Source organism: Rhinolophus ferrumequinum, chromosome 2 (assembly GCF_004115265.2).
Source record: "Rhinolophus ferrumequinum isolate MPI-CBG mRhiFer1 chromosome 2, mRhiFer1_v1.p, whole genome shotgun sequence".
NCBI lineage: Eukaryota > Metazoa > Chordata > Mammalia > Chiroptera > Rhinolophidae > Rhinolophus > Rhinolophus ferrumequinum.
Window position 1 is genome coordinate 82,576,784 of NC_046285.1, and position 27,778 is coordinate 82,604,561.

The 27,778-nt window shown below is 42.1% G+C and overlaps 1 protein-coding gene across 4 annotated transcripts in view; it reads right to left on the reverse strand.

Annotated features, from left to right (window-relative positions):
• The window catches only part of KCNAB1 (potassium voltage-gated channel subfamily A regulatory beta subunit 1), a 361,917-nt gene that overhangs the window by 8,246 nt on the left and 325,893 nt on the right, over nt 1-27,778 (reverse strand). For all 4 annotated transcript variants that reach the window (XM_033123839.1, XM_033123831.1, XM_033123849.1 and 1 more), the window contains 5 exons: nt 16,874-16,959; nt 15,374-15,494; nt 14,203-14,297; nt 7,049-7,169; nt 1,369-1,457 (listed from right to left, as the gene is read on the reverse strand). In XM_033123839.1, coding sequence (XP_032979730.1) covers nt 1,369-1,457; nt 7,049-7,169; nt 14,203-14,297; nt 15,374-15,494; nt 16,874-16,959 — 512 coding nt within the window. The remainder of the gene's footprint in view (nt 1-1,368; nt 1,458-7,048; nt 7,170-14,202; nt 14,298-15,373; nt 15,495-16,873; nt 16,960-27,778) is intronic.

Below are 27,778 nucleotides of genomic sequence, written 5' to 3' on the forward strand. Positions count from 1 at the left end.
TTCCCAGAGCGTATGTGAAAAGGAGTAAAGGTGGGGGCGGCCATCATAAGAGCAGCATTCCCCTGAAGGGATGGGGAGCTCCCACAGAATCCAGGAGGAGCTGGGCTCGGAGGGCTTCTTGGAAGCAGAGGCACAGCCCTCAGAAAGGTGACGGTGGCAAAGGAAGTCTGTGCCATTTATCCCCCAGCATGCGCTATTCAGAAGGGTTTTTAACCATTTTAAGTTAGATCAATTTTTATCGCCACTCTGTCTGTTTCTTTTGGGAAAAGTAACGGAGAGGAAAGTGCTTGTTTCAGGTACAGGTGAACAGGGGAGAAGCCGTGAGACAGTTCTGTTCCCCAGTGAGCAGGAGGAAAGGACACCTTACCTGTTGGGCAGGTGGTGGTGGCTATGGCAAGAGCACTGGGCGGGCTCCCTCCTGGGGCCCCCTGCTGAGAGTGGGGCAGGCTCAGGCCTGAGATACAGCCTTTGGGGAGGAGGATGGTCAGGACAGCCGCTGAGCCCACCCCCCTCAGAACTCCCACCCCCGTGGGCTCCCCAGAGCAGGCTCCAGCCAGAGCCTCGGGCCTCAGGCAGTCCACTCATGGGAGGGAGTGGAGATGGGCACTCCTGAAAGTGCTGCCAGGGAGATGGGACCCTGGAAGTCCAAACAGAATTTTGATTCTATTTCTTTCAAAATGTGGCAAACATTCATTCACTCAACAAGTGTTTCTTAAGTGTTGACTAAGGGCCATATAGTACGCTAGGAACTGGAAACCAGTGGAGAAGCAAGAAAGGCACAGGTCTCTGACCTCAGGGAGCTTACAATCCAGCAGGCAACTATGCTGCATTATCCTAAGTGCTGTGATCGGAGGGGGATGCAGGCTGCAGAGAGCAGAAAGGAGGGGCTCGGCACACCGGAGGGTGGCAGTAAGTATTTGTGGAAAGAACAAACGAATACAAGTAAGTGATGTACGTATATTGTCCTATGGCTCTTACATTTCAAGCAGGTTATTAAGCATACTTTAATGATCGGGCCTGAGAACCCAGTCAGCAAATAGAACATTGCTTGGGGCGTGGCGTGCCTTTCTACAGAAACAAACCATCCTGAGACCTGAGCTTCCAGATCACTGCCTGTTAATAAGAAGAGAACACTCCTGGATCCACGTTCTGTAACAGTTCTGTTGCCTGTTCTGCCTTTGTCCCCGCTTTCCCTCCACCCCCCATCTAGGAACAGGTAGCCTGTTCCCTATATTAGCAGCTTTTGTGCAACTGGAAGCTGTGACGTGAGGGAGGACAGGCGGGGAGAGACGGGACCCTGCCTGGGGACAGCTTTCAAAGACACTGTGAAATTCCCTAGCGTTTGTTGGAAAGGGCTATGGTACTTGCCTGAATGGCACCAAGGTTCTCAATGAGTTGTTCAGGAGTGGATGATCCCAGGAGCACAGAACTCACACCCTCGTTTCTCAGGCACCATGCTGGGGAGACAGAGCACTGGGTCAGGATAGCAGAGCACTTCTGATGATTGATTCGCTTACAAACACCACCTCCAGCGGCCATTGTGGCAACCAAACTGTACTTTATGGCAAACATTCATTTTCATAACATTCATTCATTTATAACGTTTGGGGAGAGGATGGACCGTGTCTCCAGGATTAAAAACCTCAGCAGCACCCCTGTTGTGGAGACGATCTGGTAAATCTGTGTATTTGAATTGTGGCCTTAGGGCGCCACTGCTTTCTATGTGAGGCCTTACCCGAACAACGGGGCGTGAGATCCAGCCACTCACCCCAGAAATACATTCCTGTGCCTGGAAACACCTGGCACTGCTCATCCGCAGACGTCTGGACTCCTGTTTCCATGCTGGCCCACAAGCTCCTGCCTTTGCTTCGTATTCATGCTCTCAGTTTCCTCTCCCCTGCTACAGTCCTGTAGACTCTACGTGTCTGGTTCCTTTGTTTCTACCTGTCCACCCTCATCGGACCGACCTTTCTTCCTAACAAAAGATTCACCCTGTGTCGACGATCTCACTCTCACTAACCCTCAAACCCCACTCCCTCCCTTCCTCTGCCTCTCTGGCAACATCTACCCTTAAATTCTCCATCAGCGTCAGCCCCTCGCTCTCAGCACATGACCTGGCCTCCAGCTGGATGTAAAACATCACGTCCATCTGTGGGGTCTTCCTTCATTCCCCACTCTCCACGGACACGAGGACACGTCCACATCCCCCAGGTTCAGAGGACGCCTTGTGCTGTTTCTGTCTGAGGCCAAACTCTGTCTGGATCCATCTCCTTTTGTCTTTCCTTGGACTTAATTCATGTTCTCTCTCTCTCTCTCCCCGCTCCCCGAATTGTTTTATTCAGCAGTACTATCGTCATTGTCTTTTCTATCAACATAATGTGCTCAAATGTCTTCCACTGTAAAATAAGCTTCCTCTGATCCTTCATACCTGCCGAGCAACGGTCCCACCCTTTGCCCCTTAAACTTCTGAAAGGCCCGTTTAGACTCCCTGATGCCCCTTTCTCACCTCCCAGTCCCCTTCCTGACATGTCTGAAGCCGAGGTCTCCCTGGGGTTGCAGTAGACTGCTCGGCGTGTGGCTGCCCTGAACTCGATGTTTCTATAGGCCCACAGATGCAGTGTCTGCTCTGTGTCCCTGGGAGATGTCCGACAGGCCCTGCAAGCTTCTTGCTACTTAAACCTCAGCCTGTCACGCCTCTATTCCCCATTTGGTGGCATCCTCAACAACGTGGTCTCCCCATCTGGAAACTGGCACTTAAACTTAGGGACTGTCCCATTCTGACCCCACTTTTACCTGTCACTGCCAAGTCTAGTTGAGTACCTGCCTAAAAATTTCTCTAATCCAGTGGTTCTCAAAGGTTAGCAGCATGTATCAGAGCATCAGAAAGGTTAGCATGCAGGGCTCGTGAAACACCAACTATCGGTGCCACTCCCAGACTTTCTGACTGCGAAGGGACCGCTGGGCCTGAGAAGCAGCATTTCTGACAAGCTCCCCCTGTGATGCTGATGCTGCTGATGCAGAAACCAGGTTTTCTTTCTTTCTTTCTTTTTTAACTTTACTAAGGGAAAACTTACACACCAAAAATTTTACCCATTTTAAGTGCGCAGTTCAATAATTTTGGGTAAATGTATCAAGTGCGTTAAAATCTAAAACTGCATTTAAGCCGTTTTAAATAGTTTTAGAACATTTCCATCACCCCATTAAGCTCATTCCTGCCCATTTACAGTTAGTCCCCTTCCCATGGCCGACTGCAGGACACCACTAATAACTTTGTATCCTGCAGATCTATTGTTTCTGGACATTTCAACTAACTAGAATCGTAGAATATGGGTCTTCTGTGTCTGACTTCTTTCATTTAGCACCGTTTGTGAGGTTCCTCCATGTTACAGCATGTGTCAGTGTATCATTTCTTTCTACTGCTGAAGAATATTCCGCTGTGTGCATGTGGGGCCTACACTTGAGAATCGCTGCTCTGGTTCCGCTGTCTGCTGCCCTCCTTCAGGCTTCACCATCTCTGTCTGGCACAACTCCTCCTCCTACCTCTTCTTTGGATTGTCCCCCACCCCCCCGCCACCCCCACCCGGCGTTTACACATCCAGCAGCAGTTTCTCCAGATACAAATCTGATCATGTCACTTGCTGACTAAACGTTCCTCAGCGTGTGCCTTACGTAATCATTGCCCTGTAAGCTGAAGCTCTCATTTCTCACCCTGACAAACCTCGCTTTCTAGCCCACTCGCCAGCTTCATGTCTCCTACTCCTGGCCTTGAACTTTGTGCTCCAGGAACACTTTGTCAATCCTCTCGATCCGCAAACATCATGCTGTTTTCCTCCTCCTCGAGCCCTTGGCTCAAGCAGTCGCCTTGGTCTGGAAGGTCCCTTTGCGTCCTCCCTCTGTTGCCTTACTATCCACTCAGTATTTGAGATTCCCCACAGGAACTACCTTCTCCCAAAGGTCTTCCCTGAATCCCAGGCTGGTTTGGGAGCTCCTACACCCCCTGGGCCCTTCCCAATTATTTTACTACAACACTGTATTAAAATGACCCGTTTTAAAAAAAACTCATAGATACAGACAATAGTTTAGTGGTTACCAGAGGGTAAGGGGGGTGGGGGGTGGGAGATGAGGGTAAGGGGGATCAAATATATGGTGATGGAAGGAGAACTGACTCCGGGTGGTGAATACACAATGTAATTAATAGATGATGTGATACAGAATTGTACACCTGAAATCTATGTAATTTTACTAACAATTGTCACCCCAATAAATTAAAAAAAATAATAAAAAAAAATGACCCATTTATTTTTCTGCTTTGCCCGCCAGGCTGTGAGATTTGCAGCTGGATGCTCAGTACCCAGCCCAGTACCTGTACATGGTGGGTACTTAATGTTCTTAGCAAATGTTTGTTGAATAAACACAGGCACGAATGATTGATGCGTGAAAAGGACCCAAGGACTTCTTCTGCCCCATTTTCTCAAGGCTCTGCTGTCAACTAAAACTCTTAAGCTGTGACCATGCTCAGGCCTTTTAAGGCAATCGCTAAATCTTTCCACATGGGCAAGATAATGCTCTATAAAGGCAACAAGCCAAGGTATCCAGGGCTGCTGCGGCTGCTGCGGCTGCTGCTGCTTCTCTCTCTCTCTCTCTCTCTCTTTTTGGCTGCATTATTTCCTGCTTGGTACTTAAAACTCTGTTTTGGCACCAGGGGACATTTTCTGAGGGCAAAGCAGGTATGGGGAAAATGATTGCCCATAAACTAGTTGGTATCAGCAACAGCCAATTTCCCACTCTGGGATGCAGGGCGTAGGAGAACCCACTGGACAGAACTGGCTAGCACACATGCAGATGATTCTAGATAATTAGCATCTAACCAAGTGGCACCAAGCAGGCAACACAGAGTGCCTGTACCGGCCAGGTGTGAACGCTATGCAGGCAGGTGCAGGCCTGTGAGGTGGGAGCCTGCTCATGGTTGGGTTCAAGTAGTTGGTTTCCTGCCGGTGGGGAGGAAGGGATTTCCCCTCCCCCACACCCTTCTAGCAGATCAAAGTTAATATGCCTGGAAATAATTTCCCTCTTGGTTTGAGAGGTCTGTGGTTAAAAACAAAACTACTTGTTTATAAAAAAAAGAAAAAAGGCATGACCGGCATGATAGACAGCTGGGGGCACAGAGGGAGGAAAAGGAGAAACAAGGCATGTTTTAAACTTGAACTCTGTAAAGAGGATCTTTCATGTATATCTAACATCGAGTGAACATTTAAATCTTGTAAAGATTTCCTCTTTAGAAAGACAATGTTCTGTCTCTTTCAGAGCTAAATTTAATACTCAGTTTCACGTTACCACCTAAAAACCATATTTATGACTATATTTCAAGAATAAGTGTTTCTGTTTGTGCCTGTCACTCTGACCACATGCCATGCCGGGGGGAGACAGAGTTTCAGGTCCCAGGTGTCTAATTCTTTACAAAAACAGCAGCAGCCTCATCACCATCGATAACACTACACAAAGAGCACCTACTCTCTGCTTACTCAACAAGTTTGTAAGATATGTATCATTATACCCATTTTACAGATGAGAAAATTGATAGCAGGTTAAATAACTTGCTGATGGACAAATAACTAATACTTTTTACTGTGTTCGGTAAAGGTATAGGGATGCTAACTAATCACATTAAATATAGTCTTGGATTCTCTTTTTTTTTTCTTTCAGGAAGAAAGGATTAAAGGTAGTCATACGTATACTTAGGTAAAATGGTATTCCTCTCCCCTACCCCCAAACCACCTCCCATTTCCATCTTTCCATGACTGTTAACTGCCAGTACCATTTCCTTGCCTTCCAACCTCAGAAGGGTCAAGATTCTAACAAATATTCTATCACATTATTTTATTTGCATAAAACTTGTCTTGAGTTTTTTTTTTTCTCATTAAGTCACTATCTGATTTGTCTCAATTCCTGCTATTTCTTAATTCTTAGGATTCTTTTCTAGAATTTACACCTATTTTATTTTTCCCATAACTACCACATGAATTCTTTTATCTTTAGTTTCTTCATTTGTAAAGTGGAAATGATAATAGCAAATGCTCCATTAATATCTGTAAGTAAGGGCTTGTAAAAGTATAGCTCTCAGGGTTGTTTTGATGACTAAGGCTACAAGACAATGGCATGAAGTGCTTGTCACAGAGCCTGGCGGATAGCCATCAGCATGAGAACTGAAAGTTTCCATGCTTTTCTGTCCAACACCTAGCCACTAGCCACATGTAGCCATTGAACACGTGAGATGTGTTCAGCCTGAGTTGAGATGTGCTGTAGGTAAAAAACACATTTTGGATTTTGAATATTTAGTATGAAAAACAGAGTGTAAAAGGTCTCCATAACTTTTAAAATATTTATTACATGTTAAAATGATATTTTGGCTATATGGGGTTAAATAAAGTCCCTTATTAAAATTAGTTTCACGTATTTCCTTTTTACATTTTGAATATGGCCACTAGAAAATGTATAATTAAATATGTGGTTCACATTATATTTCTGTTGGATCATGCCGTTGCCTGTGGTTTTCAGTTGTTACCAGGGACCATGACCTTCCATTGACTCCACAGTTGTTAGAGGAGCAATTTCCATGGCCCCTGGGAAGTTTCAGGGAGACATTGCTTCTCTAGGACAGACTTTGCCTGAGGCAGTTGCCTTGGGCCTCTGTCACAGCTCTGCTTCTCAGTCTCTCACCCTGCCCTGCTTACGCTTCAACAGGGATGGAAAACTGAGCCAGAAGAAATGGATATCCCCACACAGTTCGGAGGGTACTCCCACCCCCGACACGGTGAGGATGTGTGCATTTTCACTCACGAGTCCTCATTTAAACTGGGTTATAAAGGAGGGGAAGGAGTTGACACACATGGAAAATTCTGGGGAACTCTGAAAACCTCGTTTTAGATAGTATTCACCAGGAGTTTATGCTGCCCCTACAATGATGTTTTCTCATAGAGGGATAGGGATCAACAATTGAAAGCTGTATTTTCTGTGCCCCCGCAGAGCCCCTCCCTCGTAACTGGCTTACCAACAGCTAGCTGGGGGAGTGTGCAGCCCAGACGCGCAGCAATCGGGGAGAGGTCTTTTAACTTGTTTTGCTGTTTTCTTCCTTCTTCACTCACAATTCTTTCCTTCAACCACTGGTAGCACTAGGAATAAGAAGATTTAAATGTTAATGTCCAGTAAGGGTTTGACGTCAAAGACTGTTAATTCAATAAAATACAAGAACCGCGTGGTGAATTCCTGCATTTCCTTGACTCTGACCTTTGTGTTTCATGGTGATGAGGATACCTTATGCCTTCATTCAAAGAAATGGTCCCCATGGTCTCGCTCCTTATTTATTGGTTCAAAACAGATTAATTTTAACTAATATTCATCACTCAAATCCATCAACACGCATGAAAGATGTGAAAATCCTGACATATAATCAATTATATCCAGTTTGCTAAGTGGAGGAAATGATGTTTCTTACTGCCATAGCCAACTTTAGCATGTAGCAAAACAAACAAAACAAACAAACAAACAAAACCCCAAAGTATTTACATTTCACCAAAGTCTATTATGTTTCCTTTTCGTCAAGAAAGCTGGGTGCCAAGCTTTCTGCTCAAAGGAAGCCATTATTTTACATTCTTATAACTGTCTTTCTTCCTCTTGCCTTCAATTTACTCCCAGTTTTGTATTCTTATAATGGGGCTTCCTTGTTAGCTTTCTCAGCTCCTTCCTAGAAGCAGACATGGTATAACTGATAGGTACCAAGCACATTTTTAAAACTTTAAAAGTGGATAAAGTCTTTCCCAAATGTGTATTACCTTTTCTATAGTGAAACTTAAAAAGGTAAGGAAACTCAAAATGGGAGACTATTTTTTAAAACATATGAGAAGTGACTGACTCTGATCTGTGGACTATAAAGTGAGCCTAATTTCCTAAATAAAAGGACTTTTAAATCTTTTAAAACTTCTCAATGGCCTACTTTCCAGAAGGTTCTGTTCTTACTATGAAACAGGGAAGAATAGACTCTTCCATACAAAGCTAGCACTAAGGCGGAAACACCCAAAGGAAAAAAATATTTGTAAGACTTTGTTAGTCTGTTTTAGTGAAAATAATAAAAACCATCCCTGGCAGTGAGGACTTTCTCCATTACGCGTATGTGTGACATAATTGCCACCACAGACTTTCCTTTATCTTCCCAAAGGCAGCAGCAAACTCTGCAGTTGTGACAGTCATTCCACCCACACGATTTGAATAGGCAGCTGCCTTTTGTTTTGAAAGTAGTTTTTCATCATTCCAAGACAATATTTCCAAAGAAAAGAGGAACCACATTATGTTTTATTATGATTTTTTGGAATGATTTTGCAGATGTGGAAAAGAGAAAGGGCAAGCCTCCCCGCGCGGTTCTCCTCCTTGGCCTCCAAGGCGTATGCTCTGGCTCCTTCCTTATGGGAGACTTTGCTTAGGGACATGACCAAGAGTTTTCCCAGCCTCAGCTCTGGGAAACCTCCGCTTGTCCCGGGAGGGAGGGTGGCCTGGAGATGACAGCTGGTGCCAGTGATGCTGAGGTAGACAGTTACGATAATGAACGCTGTGACTGGGGCGCAGCAGCCTTCCCTGGCCAGGGGGCTGGGTACGGCAGAGACTCCCTGAACTCCCTGAACCAGTGGGAAAAACAGCAATCCTCAGTGTAGTTTCCTAACATCTGTCAGGGGACCAGTATCTCTGAATGTTATTCAAATTAAAAATAAATAAATAAAAAGTTGAAAACCAAAAGCCAAATGCTTTTCAAATAATTGACTTTTATTATAACTAGGAGACTTCGGGTTTGAGATATACCACACACATAAAGAATGTTTGGTTTATTTATGAATCTCTGGAACTCCATTTTTCAAATCTCACGTGCAATGCATTGTTGCTCTTAGGATTGGGTTACAAGTTCTGTGTGTGTGAAAATATTTATACACGCACACACGTGTATGCACACAAACATACCAAGGCAGACTTCTCAAAGTAACAAACATCACCATCTTTTATTGAATCCCTCTCTTCCCACCCTCACACTGTCAATCTCATTGCTGCCTTACTCATTGGAAAACGTAAGCAGGTTAGAGTTTTTAAACAGTAAATGCATAGTATTCATATTGTTTTCCTCCTGCCAAAGGAAACAAAAGTGTTTTGGAAATAAGTAGCTTTAACTGCCTTACAAGTGCGAAAATGTTAGCATCAGGAGGAAATGAGGCTTAATTAAAATATTAATTAATTATTATGAAAGCAAAGCAGTATTTTATGAGAGGATTGGCGGGGGGTTTGGTTGTGTGCAATAATAAAAAACTAGCTTGTTGACTGTGAGCAATACTCTATGAATCAAGAAGACCAAGGGAGTTTGCAGGCATCTGTCACATTGCCTTGTGAGCCACAGTCATTGGAAAGACTCCCGCATCCCCCAAAATATGAAATTTCCTCTTCCAACCTTATTGTGTTGCTCACCCCACTGCTACAGTGATTTGATTACATGTTGATCTTTTTTTCTAACTAAGTGGAAGGCAAGGATAGCTTCTTGTTCATTTCAGCATCTCCTGCCCTGACACAGTGGTGGGCACAGAGGCGGGGGCCCAGCCCATATGTCGGCGAGAGAGGAATCTGAGAAACCAGGGCGCCACAAGTAAAAATAGATCTCTTCAACTTTTCAGATTGAGCACCCCCTCCTTCCTACAGTATGACTTCATACAGTATGATTCACAAGTCCACAGGGCTTGTGAATTTCACACTGTTTCCTAATTCACCCCTTCACATATCTGTCTCTCAGACAAGTCCCTGAGTTACTCCTTGAGGGTCAAGGCTGTCCCCATTCATCCCTGTACGCTTAGCACTCAGCACAGAGCCTGGCATGAACTAGACACTCAGTAAATATTTGTGTAAAAAACAATCAAAAGAGCTTTTCTCCACAGATTAGTGGGCTACTGTGTTTATACATAAGTCACAAAATTCTCTAAATTTTCCTGAAGCCTATTTCTTTGCTGTCTTCCAATGCCATGACCATTATTTATGTGTCCCCATTTTATAGGTAACGGTAGTGGAGTGGGTATAGTCTGTGAGCCTGGCCCCATAACCTGCGATTGGAGCTCAGGCAGCGACTAGGAAGCTATAGACAGAATCAGTCCCACTGCATCTCTGGAACTTGTCTAGAATAATTTAGCATCCAAGATTGACTTTTTCAATTTAAACATCAAAGTTTGAGGTTCAAAAGAGCAGCCAAGTCTTCACGAGTGAGGTTGCAACCTCTAGGTAAAATGCTGGAGCTAAAACATTTCCTTCTGATACGAGACCATAATGTGCAATATCCTTAGTTTCTTAATTTGAACCCCTGGAGTACTTGGACTGCCCTTCTCCACCCCGCCCCCCAACTTTTATTCAGCTAGTGTTGCATGTTTCCTAGTTTTCTTTGACAGAGGGGTACATATTTTATGACTCTTTTATAAGGCAGTTTGCTAACAACAGAGAAGAGCTTTCCATAAGTTTTATTGTACTTTTCATTTCTATTTAAACTCTCTGTTTCAAAGCTACACACCTGGTCTCTTGATCAGACTTGTTGATCTTCCGTTCTGGCTCACTGCATTCATTTAACAAACATTACTGAGTACCTATTGTGTGCCAGGCTCTGTTATGAGTTACATGAGTAAGTTTCAGTGTCTGTCCTAGAAGTCATCACAGATCATTGTCTGGTAACTTGAGAAGTGTTTTGTAGTGGGGGTGCCCCCTTCAATGATTTCCTCAGAAGCCATGTTTGTACTGCCCTCCTGTGGAACATACCCAACTATGGTGCACGACGTGAGCTGATCACAGCAACTCATCTTTTTGGTCACTGCCATTCGTCTAACAGGTTGGCACATGACCCAGGCTTGGCCAGTCTTCTCTGGACTGATGCCGATAGAGAAAAGATCTCTTTCTCTTAGGTTACATGCTTTAAGGATGTAAACCTGCAATCACCAGCTTTCCCACTCCTGGCCTCATAGAGAAGACCCATTAGTAGCAGAAGAAAATGACACCCCATGCAGAGAGAAATAGGGGAGATAGAAAATCCTGACAACCTGCAAGTCTGTGGATGGAGTCTCCCCTGAGGCCATCGCCACTCATCCTTCCCAGGGAGTGTCTACGTGTCCCCTTCTTGGATGAAATTAGTTTGAATTGAGTTCTGTTCCTTGCAACCAAAGAATTCTAAGACTCTGCAAGCAGCATTCATGAACTAACAGAAGAAGATTCAAATAACTCAATTTTATAAAGTGAAAAGGTGAAGACGACCAAGCTTTGTCTTTAGAAATGAAGAGAGCTTCCACAGCAGGATGAAAAGGGTATTTCTGGGAGGGAGGGGGAAAAGTACAGCACATTTGGGTGGAAAACAAAGTAATATGATATGGGGAGAGAAGAAAATGGAAAAATGGGCCCAACTTAGATCTCAAGGGGATTTCCTTGAATATTTTTCTGTGGGGCTTGGGTTTTGTCCTATAAACAATGACTGGGGAGTCATTAAAGTATTTTAAGCATGGTTATGATTAATCTTTTAGAAAGATAAGTTGGCCACGATGGTGGGTTGTTGAGAAAAGGGGGGAAAAGAGAGTCCAGACAGGAGGTTATTGCAGCAAACCAGGAAAGAAACGATGGCAATCTGAACAAGAGCTATGCTGGGTCAAGATGTGGACTGGAGGAGTGGCTGCCCCACTGGGCAAGAGTGAGGGAGGAGAGGACACCCTGAGGTACTGCCTTGGCTTCTCAATGGGACGACCAGGTGGATGGGTGGAGGCTCTGTCTAATAGGAAGGAAGGGCAGGTTCTGGGGAGTGAGGTAGATTTCATGGGACAGCCCATGGGACAGCCACCTGGAGAGATGTAATTGACACAAAGAAGCAGTGGTGTTTAGCTCAGCAGTGAAGTCAGAGCTGATGACACTGATTTAGAAGTCATTGTTACAGTAGTGGGTCAGATGCAGCCTCCCCCAAAGCCCCTGGGTAAGTAGTTCTAAAAGATAGGTATTTTTCACACTGGGTTAATTTATCCTTCAGCTACAGTTCAATATTTACAATAGACACAAAATATGAGCATCTTTATTTTACGGGTATAACTTGCAGCAGCCAGTGTGAAAGACCAATCATGTATTCTATGTTTTGGTGGGGGGAGGGTAAGGAGGGAGGTCAGGGAGATGTGCAAGTTGCCAACTCATCTGTCTACTTGCCTGGCTCTCTTTGTTAATTTTCTTTTTAACTATTAGCATTCTCATTCGCTCCTAAGGTTGCCCTGATGCTTCAGGAAGCCTTGAGAGTATGTTTTATGATTGGCTGCCTGCCTTTCACCTGTTGAGAGCCCTTAATGTTTACTGTTAAGAACGGTTCAAAATAGATGGAGCTGACTTCATAAACGTCAAAAATAGAAATATTTTCTGAGTCGCTTTTGGGCTTAGCCACCTTCAAATATTTCGTATCTCCTTTTTTCATTTTTTTCTCCCTTTGTTAGTGCATTTGTGAAAGTTTTTTCAGCTATCTGTAAGCTTTTTCCAAACAGTGATTGAGGTTAACCAATCATACACTCCAAATACAGGATAGCTACTTCTTCCTTCTTTAAAAACCTGCATTTGGGGTGATGAAATTGAGAGCCAGGAAACCCGGTTTCTAATAGCATCTTTACTATGAGTTTGTGCTCTTGGATTAGTATCTAACCTCTCTGTGCTCACTTTCTGCATCTGGAAAAGGTCTACCCTCTTATAATGATAGTCTAAAAACAAATACCCAATATATAGGGAAGTACTTTGAGCTTTTCAGAAAGTCTCTGAAAGAATGTAAAGCAACATGCTTAGTTACAATTGACTACAAGTCACGTGTGTCCATTTGCCTTTGTGAGGATAAAAGGAGACGAATAATAACACTTAGCTCGGTGCTCGACTCATAGTAGGCGCTAAGTAAAATTACAGTTTTCAGTGCTTCCCTTCCTTCACTCTCTTTTTGCCTTCCTCCTTTTATACCTTCTTCCCTAAAAATGCTTTTTAGTTTTTCTTTGCTGACTTACTTAAACTTGGTTTATAACAATCTTCAGTTTTCAGATGCAAGACAGTATTTATTATTTTAGGATAATTATATTTGTGATAATACAAAACTAGAAATAGGACCATGTCACCATGCTTATGTTGCATTATTTTAGAGAACAAACAAGCTCATAGGTCAACTGTTACAGGCAGAAAGGAAAGTGACAGGCCTGGAGAAGGTTCTGATTAGGGAAGCTCATGCTGGTCCCAGCCACAGTGATTAAATGGTTGGTGGTTTGGACCTAACTTGAGCTGACCTCCCGCTAACTTTGTGCGGATGGAGGCAAGAGGCTTTCAGACTTCTGCTTCCTCTTAGGGGCCTTTGGCTTGCCTGACTTTTGAAAGTGCCTGTATTCTCTCTGCCTAACATTACGGAGTAATTTGTGATTCTAATGTTATTACACATTCTCTCAAGGTTTAAGAAAACAGACGTGTTGTTATTAATAAGGAGATGTTTGGAGTACTCTCCAATAAATTAATCATCAAAATTTTCTGAATGGAGGTAATTTTATGTCAGTGATCTTAAACATCTTATGCTTCAGAGAAGAATTTTAAGCTGCAAGACGTAGCAGGCAGAGTTGACCTCTGAGAAGGCCCGCCTCGAGAGCCCGTGACAGGTCTGCTTCCCCACCTCTCCCTCCTCACCCTCCACCCTCACACAGTAAAAAATGTTAACCAACCTCAAACTGCACTCAGCTACAACTGGTTAACCCCACATGGATTACATTTCTGTGGCTTAAATTTTGTTTTGTCAAGAAAAGTAAAATTAGATCCTCTCATATAGAAAAGGGACTTTTACATTCTGTCAGTTTCAAAGGAGGAACGAAATGCCTTTTTTTTAACATAAGAATACATAACAATGGAGGGCATTGCTTCCCAGGCCCCAGAGGAGAAGTATTCATGCTGGCAGATTATGAAGGGCTGACTGATGCTGGGCCAGGAGCAGAGACCTCTGGCGGGCTCAGGGTTGTGGGAGCCTGCCAGAGGACAGTGCCCGCCTAAGGCCATGCTCTGCCTGAGCGGGAAGCCACGGGCTGCTGCGCAGCTTTTTATTTCATCGTGACTCCCTCTCCACATCCCTGTCTCCCATCCCCAGACTCTTCTAGAGGTGGAGGAAAATACCTTCAGAGAAGCCCTGGAGCTTTCAGGCACCCCATTTCCATATTTTCCTGAGATGATTCCACAGGCAAGTGGAGACCATGTCATTGCTCCAACTCCTACAGAAGGGAAAAAAAACAAACTTTAAAAGTTGCTTGTGCAAACTGGGATCAAAACCGTGGTGGTATTTAAGCAGGACTTGGTTTGTTATGGGGGAAAGCTGGCCAGCTAAAAAGAGTTTATACCAGCATCTATCTTTCTGTTCCCATTTAGGCATTTACGAATTGTGCTTCATTTTTATAAACCAATTAAACACACACTGTCAGTTACAGAGAGCAGGCCATATTAACTACCCTGAAAATGTGACTTATCCATAATTTTCTGATGTCCAACATTCATGTTTCTTTTTACACTCAGAGACGCCACACTTTTACTTGCACAGAAATCAGCTCTTTGCTTGTCCACTCGGTGCCTAAATAGTGTCTTGTACGTAGTACACATGCTATGCCTAGTGCACAGTAAACACACTTAGGTAAATGATAGCGATAATAATTATTGTTGCTGAATTTTTTTTACCCTTTTTTTCCTTACCCAGCATTTTTCTGCTCATGTGAACCTCTATTTCTTAGAGAATAAATTATCTCTGGAAACTGTTTTGATAAATAAGCCTGAAAATATGGCTTATTCGTTTTTCTGAGGTCTAAAATTCTTGTGTATATGTTGTGTATTTATTTTCCCCTCTCTTTGAAATCATCATGTCTACCTCCACAAACAGGTCAGTCATTCTTGAATTCCCCGTCTGACTCAGTTTCCGGCACAGAGTAGGAGATATAGATGTATATATCCATAACTTTTTTGGAAAGACAGTCATAATCCACTCAAAGATGCATGCTTTGGCTCCAGCAAGCACCCTATGAGTTTAATTCATGGTTTCTTCCTTTCATTCTATATGCATTGTTTTTTCAACACCTGCCGAGTACAGCTTATATGCTGGTCACAATTTGCAACTCTGTTGTATCTGCCTTGTAGACTACATATAAGCACATTTGATTCTTCTACAGTCTCTGGAATGTATAGCTCTTACATCCCTTTGTTAATGAAGGATATTTAGGAAAGCATTTCAGTAAATCTTGTTTTCCAGGTCACTGGTCTCTTGTTGTTAAAAATATTAAGTAAATTTGATTGTGAAGATTACCTATTTTATGGTAGAGCTCTGGTAGCTGAACTTCCACTTTCTCTCTCTGGAAAAGATGGTACTCAGCTTGTTCACAGACTGGAGGGATCATATTGAATTGTCTTGCTACAGAATAGGCTTCCTAGGGAGAAATAAGATTGCAACTGAGTTTATACTGATGAGAAATAAGGCTGCCCTGTGATTTGTGTGCATGAGAAGTTTTCATTTTAGTGAAATCAGTACAAACCAAGAGACACGTAGGATGCCAAATAATAAGCAAAATTATGACCATCAATTTCACTCGGAGCAATCAATACCAAATGCAAGAAATCCTTTTTTGTCTTCAGAAGGGTTTGGACTAAGTAGAATCCAGAGGAAATTATCCAAAGTGTGAATTATGGACTATTATAAAAAAAATGTAATTTGACTACTTTTGGGTTTCTAAAGAAATAAAACTTAGACTAATAGAAAATGATCTGTAATTAGCATGTAATAAACAGTATAGTTATTTAATATAGTGTTTTTAAAGAAAACTAGAATTTTGTGTTCATATATCTTATTAGCTGAGAAATTCAGTTTATCCTCTTGCCACCCAAGAAGGTGCTAAAACACGACTCCTTTTAGAGACCGGCACCCTCCCTGTTGTATTGTAAGCTGCTGAGATCCAGGCCCCATATCCATCTCTGCAATGATGGAATTCATCATAGAATTTGAGTGATTCTCAAATTCTGGTGATTACGAGGAGAGATCGCAAGAGTTCTTGCAGTTTAGACGTATCTAAAAAACAATAGAGGCACACTTCGGAGACTTTGGGTTTGTTCCAGACCACTGCAATAAAGTGAGTGCCGCAATAACGTGAGTGACACTACCGTGTTTCCCCAAAATAAGACCTAGCTGGACAATTAGCTTTAATGTGTCTTTTGGAGCAAAAATTAATATAAGATCTGGTCTTATTTTACTATAAGAGTGGGTCTTTAATATAATATGATATGATATGATATGCTATGCTATGATATGATATGATATAATATAATATTGGGTCTTATTTTAATTTTTGCTCCAAAAGATGCATTAGAGCTGATTGTACAGCCAGGTCTTATTTTTGGGGAAACACGGTAATTTTGGGCTTCCCAGTGCATATAAATGTTATATTCACACTATACTATAGTCTATTCAGTGTGCAATACCATTATGGCTAAAAAAATAAGTGTACATACCTTAATTAAAAAACACATTATTGCTAAAAAATGCTAACTATCATCTGAGCCTTCAGGAAGAGGTCATCTTTTTGCTGGTGGAGGGTGACATGGAATTACCAAAATGTGACACCGAGACACAAAGTGAGCAAATGCTGTTGGAAAACTGGCACCACTGGACTTGCTCAACACAGGGTTGCTGCAAACCTTCAATGTGTAAACACGATGCAATATCTGTGAAGCGCAATAAAGTGCAGTGCAATAAAAACAAGGTATGCCTGTGATAAGATACTCGATGGCCATTTAAAAATAGAAATGAAATTACCATGATCTCCATAGCACTCCAGCGTGAGGTTCCCCAGTACATCGCCATTCCTTGGTTTATCACGTGTGTCATGGCTCGAACAATTTCTACGGAAGACCAAACAGCATTTCAAGAGTTTCTTGGGTTTTCAAAGTTATGTGGTCTTTGTCTCTCTTTTTTTTTTTCCTGCCCAAAGCTTAGAAGTTTAATGCAATTATTTGTTTGATTAATACAGTTACTTAACATTGGCAACAACATAATAGTCTACCATGAAATATTGATGGTTTGGAGGCTAATGGTACTTCTGGGTAAATTGACTTTCATTTCCATTTGTAGCAATAACACTAAATGATATTAAAAACATAATGACCACCTTAAGTTCTTCTTTTACTTTTATTGCTTCATGGTTCCTGGCCTGACAGAACAACACATGAGTCACCTCTTGCAGAACCTGGGAGACGTAAGAGAAAGCATCTATTTTGACTTTGTAGAAGTAAGGTCAGTGAGGGTAGGAGGCCTGCCTTTGTGTGTCGGATTTGCAGAGCGAGGGCTCACACAGGGTGGCTGTTTAACAGAGATGACAGAACAACAGTGTATTTAGCAGAAAGATAAATCTACTAAATGCTGAGCAAACAGCTGAAGCCACATTGGGTCCCAGCACACAACGGTACTACTTGTCCTTGAGCACTGTGAACCAAGCTTTATTCGAAGACACCCATGTAATGAATTTTACTGGGACCTGCTCGTGGTCCCACCCAGTTTGCACATCAGCCTCTTTCAGCTTGACGTGACAATTCCTAAACAGGACAATGAATGCCTTCCCCAGAGGGATGGAGCTGAGCTAATGCCCTTGGCATCAGCCAGATGTGATGCAGAACCAAAGAGCAAGAGAGCCTCAGGTTCAACTGAGTGGAAAGTCACAATCACAGTTGGATTTCTCCTACAAAGCAGGTCAGCCAAACACCCAGGATGCCTGCTAATTTGACATTTTCAAGGGGTTGCAGCCTCGACTTCTCTGTGTCCCACAAAGACCTGTGGGTTCCGTGTCCTTCAGAAGAATCAAATCCTGGTCTCAAAGTCGATTTGAGGATTTGGAATGAGACAGAGGGTTAGGTTCTTTGCTTCCTTGCTTTGGCTTATGTAAACCATTTAAATTGCATTGGTTTCTTTCTCCTTACTCTTTCTGTGGAACATGGGAATGCTTTCATTCACCATTGTCTACCCAGTAGAGGTAGAATTTGGCTTACAAGGAAACTAAACTAACTCAGCCATGAAAGCCAGGAAGTTCATTCTCCCTTCCTAAAGCAAATTAGGTATACAAAGTTATATGAAACATTTTTCTTTTATTATGCAAATGGCAATGATAAACACTTCTGGAAGCGGAAAGCCATTTTAAAATGTCTGCCGCAGATGCATTCTCTCTCTTTGATATCTCCATTGTTATACCAGCTCCCTTTCCTTTCACATCCTGTATCCTTCAGGAGCCGAGGAGTTTATTGAATCCACAGTATTTATTAAGTGTCTGCTGCACTGGGTGCTGGGAATACTGTGATGAATCAAACATGTTGGTAAACACTGATGAGGTTAACAGAGAATAAATTGAACCTAGGACACTTCCCTGTCTCTAATCTGTCGTCCAGTAAGATGAGCACAGAACACGGCCGTGGCTTGGCCCCATGGCAGTCACTGAGGCCATGACAAGAGCAATTAAGGTGGAGTGGAAGTTCTGACTCTTCCTGTACCTTCATTCACTGATATAACATACATGATTAAAAGCCTAACATTTGCCAGGCACTGCGCAAGTCGCTAGGTTCATCTATCAGTAGAACAGATAAAAAGCTCCTGGACTCAGGGAGTTTAAGGTTGAGTGGAGAAGATGGAGATGCAAACAAGTACGTATAAAAATTATAAAATGTGAAATGTTACGAAGTAAACAAATAGGGGGCTGAGATAGGGAATAAAAGGGAAGACCTATTTAGTTAGGTCAAAGAAGGTCTCCTTGAGGAGTCATGTGTAGTCATCAAAAAATAAAAAGGAGCCTGCCATGGGAAGAACAGGGGAAGCGTATGCTAGACAGATGTGTAAGCGTACGCTAGAACAGCACGTGCAAAGGCCCTGAGTCAGAGCTTAGTGATTTTTAGCAGTCAGAAAAAAGCCATTGTGCCTGGAGTCTGGTAAGGAAGGAGGAAGGGTACAAGATGAAATTGGCAGAGGGCAAACCATGTTATTTTTCTGTTATTCAGAGTTTACTGGGAAATTAACATTTTTTAGGTAAGGGAATGACAAGCTGTAGTTTACTCTTCAGAAGAGCACTATTTCTGACTGTGCGGTGAAGAATCACAGTGGGAGGGCTGGAGGAAGCAGGAAGATCTTTAAGAATGTATTGCAGTATTCCAGGCAGGAGAAGAGCGTGGCGTGGAATAGGGTTGTGGAATAAAGACATGGATGGATTCAAATATATTTTAGAGATAGAATGCACAAGATTTGCAGATGGACTGAATGTGGCACATAAGGGAAAGGCAGGAATCAAGGCGATCTCCCAGGTACCCGGTCATTTACAGTGATGAGGGAGCCTGAGGCAGGAACAGGTTTTGGGAGGTGGAGGGAATCAAGGCTTCCTGTTTGGACATGCAAAAAATGGAGGTGCCTGTGAGATACTAAAGGGGAGATGTCGTGCAGAGATGGTTGGATAAGTGACACAGTAATCAACCTGGGTTTGAGGTGATATATTTATTAGTTACCAGTCTATTAGCTGTACTTAAATTCATGGAAGGGGATGAGTCTATGTAAGGGGAGTCTACAAAGAGAAAAGAGAAGAGAAGAGGTCCTAAGAGCCAGCCCACGGGTCAGAGATCGGACACTGCAGGGTCTCGGTCATCAGCAGCCAGAGAGGCAGGAAGCTTTTAGAATCAAGAGCAGAGAATGCTTCGAGAAGGAGCTGAGCTCACACACTTGGAACACTGTGAGCCTTGAAGTCAGAAGGGCCCAAAACGGTGTCCGCTGGATTTGGCCACAGGACAGGGAGGTCACAGCAGACCACAAGATGAGCAGTTTCTGTGCTGGTGGTGCATGGGGCCAAGGCCACGCTGGAGCCAATGGAAGAGGGGGCGTGGGAAAAGGAAGCCGGTAGAGACAACCTGGGTAGACTCTAAAGACTTCCTTTTCCCATGTTCATGTTTGGAAGTGAACCAAGCAGAGAAATAGGACAGTAGCTGAAGGGGCATGTGGGGTCAAAGGATTTATTTTAAAGATGGAAGATGCAAGAATAAGCCTGTATACCCTTGGACGTGATCTAGAAAGAGGAGTTATTGATGATACAGGCTAGGGGGTTGGGAAAGAAAGGAGGGAGAAGACTTGTTAAAGTGAGATGGAGGAGGCGCAAAGCACCGGTGGGGGAGGAAAGACACTTTTATCGAGATGGTGGGACCCAAGATGTTTGTAGAACTCATCACAGGAAGACACGGGAGCTCCTTTTTGATGAATTCTATTTTCAATAAACTATTAGTCAAGTGAATAAGAGGAGGATGTGAGAAATGAGGAAAAGGTGAGAACAAATAGTTCAGAGTGTGGAATAGCCTACAGGAAACTCCAATGGTCCAGGCATTTAATTGCTGGTCATTTCTTGCTCCTAATTTGTCTGGCCTCTGACTCTGCAGACAAGAGCATGGTGGAATGTGGAAAGGAGAATTCCAGGAGTCCTTTTTTCTTTGTCATAGACCACAATCATTATCTTTGAGAATAATCTATCATGGTAATCCTATTAAAAGACTTATAGTTGAGTTTCATTGATCACAGTATTACAACTTGAAGAAGAGCCAAAAGACAACAAAAATTTTAATATGGACCAAATGAACAAAGCTAGCTTTCTCTTTTCTTCTCATCTTGCCTTGATTGGATGAAGGCACTTTTCGCCAAGTTCTGAGATAAAGGATGTCTTTAGAACCACACTGACTGATCATAATATCACGAATCGTCCCTGTCATTGTCCCATCAAAAATTAATTTAAAAATAAAATATTTAGAAAGGCAAAAGGACCATGGCTCTTATTTTCAGTTTCATTTGTAGTAAAAGCTTTAATTCAGGAGTCCTTATCCTCTGGAGGATTCTGCAGTGCAGAATGCAGGGAGAAACTGTGAGAGAACTGAGAGGCCACGGTTAGAGATTCATGTTGCCACAAATTAAATTTCATGCATATTATTATTTTTTTAATATCAGAGAAAAATTCCCCAAGTGTTTAGGTGTCTAACAGGAAATCGCCATACTGATGCCTGAGGTGGGTTTTTTATATGATTCTACTATTTAAAAACACTAGAGGGCAGCATTGTTAAGAAAAAAATTAACCGAGTCTAAATGCATTCGTTTCATTTGTGTATCATGGAAATACATTTTAAAAGCATCCTAGTCGGAGCATTGATCCTGAATGGAGAAGAGCATATTAAGAATATCATTTAGTGCATTGCATTCACCTGACCCTGGGAAAGGACATCCAGACAAACAAACTGATTAAATCGGTCAACCCAGGACTGAATGACTTCCCTGCTTTTCCGGAAAGCCTTAGCACCAGTGGTCTCAAACCTGAGTGCACATTAAAACACCCAGGGAGCTTGGAAAACTATACTATCCGGGCTCCACCGAAGTAATAGTTTATCAGAATCTCTGGGGGTGAGGGCCGGCATCAATACTTTAAGAATTCATCCTTGGCAATTCCAGCGTGCAGCCAGGGCTTGGAAACACTGTGCTTGTCTCCACCAGTGCTCCCAAAGTGTAACAATGCCGCCTTATGGACCAGCAGCATCAGCAGCCCTGGGAACTTGTTGGAAATACAATTCCTAGGGCCTAACCTCAGAACCACTGAATTACAAATTCTGGGGGTAGCTGGGGCCCAGCAGTCTGTTTTAAACCGGCCCTGCAAGCCACTCTGGTGAAAACTGAAGTTTGAGAACCACTGCTTTATATCATTCCCACCTAAGCCATTGCAGTGGGTATAAACTTCCTCCCACGTTTCCTTTCTGCTCTTTCATCTAATCTGAATGCTTCATGCTATAAGTTAACACTTAATTTAGTTATTTGCTTTAGTCCATATGACATGCACATGTGTGCATGCGTATACACGTACACACACACACACACACACACACACATTTTGGTATGAATCAGGATCACCTGAGAAATTAGATGAAAATGCAAAGGTCCAGGCCCTAGCCTACTTCAATGAACCTGGGCCTTTGTATTATTTTCATCTGCTCTCAAATCTCAAAGCTTGAGAAACACTGTCTAAACTACAGGCAAACTTTGTTAAATCTTCTCTGTGTACTCCCTGTGTTCTCTTTTCCAGTCCGAAATGATCAGTACTGTTCTTTAGCCCGCAGGCTGCAGACAGCTCTGTCTTATTCCCTGTATCCTTAGCGCGTAACTGGCCCTCTATAAATGCTGCAAATCACTTGTGCTTCTCTGAGTCTTCCATTTGCCATCTGTAAAGTGAGGATAGCATTGGTCCTATGGAAGCCTTTCAAAGCTTGACATGAGATAAAGTGTGCGGACCAATTTGTGAAGCTAAAAGAGTTCACACAAACTGAGTAAGAGGTAAGCAGGATATGGCCCTGGTTGTGTCTTCTCAAATAGGCTCACATTCTAACATTTTAGTTTAAAAAAGAAAAAAAGATTGACATTTTTCTTTCAATAATGTAGGTCATCTATATTTTCAAATATGCATTTTATGCTAAAGGACTTAATAAAACTGTTTTTGAGTGAAACGTATTTGTCAATAAACATGTTTTGTTTTAAACTGGCCCTCATGAAAAAAATGGTTGCTCACATTAAACCGTGGTTCATGGGGAATGTTCCCTAGAACCTTGAAAGTCATAAGCAAATAGTTATACTGCACGAACAATAAACCATAGGACTAAACATACAAATATGCAGAAATGAGCGTTTTGATCACATAGAATGTACTCAAGTTAATCTGGCCATAAAGACACAAAATGATAAAAACAAAAGAAACCTTAGAGACACACCAATGCAGTTTCCTCTTACTCTGGATGAGGAAATACAGGCTAGGAGTTCATTGTTTTAAGGCCTAATTAAAAGCTTGAATGTTATTAATAATTAAAAATATTTCAAATATGCTTACAAAATGCTGAGTGTGAATATACAAACTAATAATTGTACTTATACAGTGGAACTATATGTAATTTTATTCTATATTTTCCAAGTTTCTGTAAGTGTGCATCATCACACTTTTATAATATAAAAAAAGAAAGAACAAGATTCCCAAACAAAGGTGCCACTTTAAAACACTAACATGTTATAGGTTAATCCACAAATACTCGGCTTAAACAAATGAAGTTGCCATTTTTAGAGGTCAAAATGCTGACTATTGACAGTGTTATTCACGTGGTTCAACCTAACTGCTCTTAGATCCTTTCTTTTTTAAGAGGAGAGCACCGTGACAACTGGGGCACTGGTAGAACACAGAGACTTGATTTCATCAGAGGAATTGTTGTAAACACTAATAAAAAATAACTCTAGACCTGGACACCATTTTTATTCCAAACCAGCTGTTCGTTATTTATCTAACTTGAGTTGTTTATTTACTTAACGTCAGCAGCTGGTGGTGGTGTTGATTTATAATTGTGCCTCTTTGTGGCTTAGAAGTTTCCTGTTGGTTCTTTATTAGTCCTTTATCTTCTTGGCTGAGGAGAGCCCTCCCTCAGTGTACAGCTGAGTGTCTAGAGATATGTCCTTTCTCACAGGAATGGAAACGCATACTCATACAATGGAGTGATGCCATGTTTCGCCTTAGTGGTTTGCTGACTGAGGAAATTCTGGCTCCATCTGTCTTGCAGAGCACACCAGGATTCAGGAGACACTGGTTTATGTCCCATCCTTGTCACTACCTTGGGCACATTCCTCGACCTTCCTGGATTTCAGTTCCTTCAACACAAGTGAGCAGACTGATATTAATTGAGCCCATAGGCAATCTTTATAATAACTGTTTAGGTGGGTTATATTGTAACCCGCATTTTATTGATGAAGAAGCTGAGGCTCAGAAAAATAGTCATATGGGCAAGTTCTCAGGAGATAGTCTATAATGCCTCTTCTAGCTTTGAAGTTCGGTGATTGGTTGTCTTGGAAGGTTTTGTGCATAGTACACGGTGAGAGAAGGTGGGTTGGGGCCAGAAAAATGACAGGGCATTTATTTAATTGATCCCATTGTGTATTTGTGAACACGTGATGCCTTCTGTGTGGTTATATCGATCCTTTTGTATTTAATACACCAATGACTATAGTTCATGATGAGTTTAAATGACTTGAGAAATACGAACTATCTTTTTGCTTCCTTGAACAAAGACCTCAAATCTGATAACTCTTTGGAAAAAAAAAAAAAGAGCCAAAAAAGAGCTCATGTCTGCTTCTGACCTGTTGAAACTTACAGAAAGAGTGATCTTCACAAGATAGTTTATAAGGAACAGCTTTCTGGATCAGGGCATCAGCCAAAATGATTCTCGACCAAACAGCTCAGAATAAGAGACTAGGAAGGGATACATATGGAGCTTTATGTCTCCAAGGACAATACACTGTTCTCACCCTGCAGCTACCCTGAGAGAACCTCCCTAAAGGTCATCCGGTCTTCAACCTCTCTGCTCTGCCACACTCTGGTTTTCCCTGACCCTAGACAGTTTGAATTGAGCCTTTAAAATTGCCCAGATGTCATTAACGAATCTTACTCTGATATGTAGAAAAGGTATTTGAAATGGGACAGTTTTATTCTCACTTTTACCCAGAGTCCAAAGTCCTTGAACAAAAACAACAGTTGGTAAGTATCCCCAAGTTCCAAAGTGAGGTTCTAGACCATCTATGTAGGACCAGCAAAAAAGGTGTGGCTATCTTTAGTCCACCCACCACCTTGGAAGAATAAATGGGTGGAGGTTAAGGTTGAGAGACAATTTAATTGGACGTGTTTGAGTTCTGTGGCATTTCCTTACCTCCCCCTGTGATGCCTCCCTTCACCGCCATCTTTCACCTTATCTCAAACTGAATAAAACTCTAGAACCTAAAAACCCCATTTGCAGAATGTGCAAACAAGAAACATTCCTTGTAGAGCCTGAGTTTACTGTGACTTATGAAGAGACAGACACAGGCTATCCTGAGGACCCTGCTTATGCCTCGTTCAGCTCCCCCTATGGAGGGGGAGGCTATGTGATGCTGCCCACTTTTAATATTATTTCTTCCTCCACTAGACAGGGACTGTTTAATCCTAGCAAGAGAGAGACCTTTCGTTTTACATTTAGATGACCGTATCTAAGCGACTTGCAATAATAATGACATAGCTTTCTTGTCATACAATACCACTCTATCCTCAATTTTTCTGTGTAATCCTCTTTTCACTACATCCGGCCTTTGCAGCTTCTCATGTAGACGCACTACTGCCTGATGACACTCCCAATAAATAATTGTGTCGAATATGGATCATAAAATCTCACATCTCCCTTCAACATAATCTAAACACGGTCCCCACTATTTCCTGCTAAAACCTGTTGAATTGAAACTATCAGCTTGTAATTTCTATGTTTAGTTAATACTAAATGGTAGTAATTAAAGTGATGATTTCTATTCTGGTGGGTATAAAGTGCTATTCTCCCATAATGCCAAATTTTGTAGGATTTGTGAATAGTGGAACGAATTCTAATTGACTTAGAGACTATCAAAATGAGAGTACGTGAACCCATTGCCTTAAATTTTGTCTGGAGCAAGGCAACAAATAAACACATTTAAACAAATAAACAAATCTAAGTGAATTGAAATTCCAGGGTACTGCAAATTTCCTAGATACCTGACTTACAGATTCATTGGTGAAGCTAAAGTTATATCATCCGTGGATTGTAGGAAACTGGTCTGCTACATTCACATCCTGGAGTTTCCTTTGACAATATTACTGGTCAAACTTTTAAAAAGGATTTTTTGTAGTTTGAACATGAGTCTTCCCTATTGTGGGATATCTCTCTGACATGAATGAAAAAATCGAAATTTGAAAAAGGATTCTCTTTCCCTCTAAAATTTTTGAAGTTTTGTTCCTGTCCAGTAAGTCCACAAACTTTATTACAGAATATGGCCGTCTTGGTTAGTTTGGGCTGCTATAACTAAAATACCATAGACATATACAAAAATACAAGATTGCCATAGGTGGCATACATACCAGACATTCATTTCTCACAGCCTGGAGGCTGGGAAGTCCAAGATGAAGCACTGGCAGATTTAGTGTCTGGTGAGAGCTTTCTTTCTGGTTCACAGACAGCTTCTTGCTGTGCCCTCACATGGTGGAGGCACAAGGATATTGTCTGGGGCCTCTTTACTAAAGGCACCAATCGCATCCATGAAGCCTCCAGCCTGACGACCTACACATTTACCAAAGGCCCACCTCCTAACTGTATCACATTGAGGGTTAGGTTTCACTGTAGGCATTTCTGGAGGACACAAACATTCAGTCTATAGCAATGGCCTAGGAAGTTCTCAAAGCAGGTGTTACCAGCTGCTCTTGTTGCCACGGAAGACATTCATTCCATGAACACCTGATTTTGAATAGCCTAATTTTTTTTCCAGTGAATGTACTAGAATGAATGATCTACAAAATTTATGCAGAAATAAACAAGGACATTAACTTGCTGTGTACGTTTATTTGATAGAACTAAGTATAGAATAGCTAAGTGAAACCCTTCTTAGATATCAGGAACAAGGACGGTGGAAGGGAATTCTGGTATATGACAATAAAACCTATCAGCAACACATAGAAAGATGTGCTAGAAGTTATAGATATCCTTCATTTGGCTATGATATGTAAAAGATCGAAAGAGGCTATCTTTGAGAATTATTATCTTTTTATTTCGTGATCCTCTTGAGTTTTAGGTTGCAGTTTTTCCTAGTGTGTTAGGTTTTTTTTTTGTTTTTTTTTTAATGGAATATGTTATTGAAAACTCAATTGAAAGTCCTTAAATTGTAAAGGAGATTTATCGGCTTTTGTCACCAGAAATGCAGAGGTCGTACATGCTTCAGAATTGGTTGTTCCGAGTCATTAAGGACCAATATTTTCTAAATCTGTGTTCTGCTATCCCCAGGCTGGATTCCGTTGTGGCATTAGGTGGCCATGACTGCCTGCTTGCTTGTCCATCTTTATCCAGAGCCCTTTTGCCTCAGCATTCCAAGACTGCTGACATTTACTCTGTGCTGTTTTGGTCACATGAACCAGTGACTCTGGTTAAGCGGAAAAAGTGGGATGATTGGCTTAACACAACCCAGGCCCATCCTGGAACTGAAGGCTGGAAAGGGGAGAGGAAGAGGCCTTCCTCTGAGTCAGTCGGCAGTGTGAGGAGAGAGTGATTACCCACACGAAAATCTGGGTGCCTGAGAAATGATGACTGCTAGGCCAACCACCAACAGTTTCCGCTGTGCTCAGACGGGGTTTGGGCACACCAATAACAGCGGGGAAGGGAGAGAGCAAATTCTACCGAGTGCCTACTCTGTGCTTGGCTCTGTGCTGGGCATTTTACCAACATGATTGCATTTAAGCTTTGCTATAGCCCAATGAGGTGGCATTGTTACATTTTCATTTTACATTTGAAGACATTGAAACTCCGAGAGATTAAAAACTCGATGAAGCCACCTTTGCAGTTTCCTCTAAAACCAGCCTCACCCACCTATCCCCATGCTCAAACAATATGAAGTAAAATATCTTCTTCCCTTTGTCTTCATCCAGATTTATGTATTTCATGTGCACTCTTTTGATTTTGCTATTTGAAGCACATAGAGGGTTAAAATATCTTTATCAACTGAGGCAATGAGTCTTCAGGCATGTCAAAAGGAAACGTATTATGCAAAACATTCATTAAGGAATCGTTTTCCAAATGTTCATTGAGATCCTAAAAAATGAAT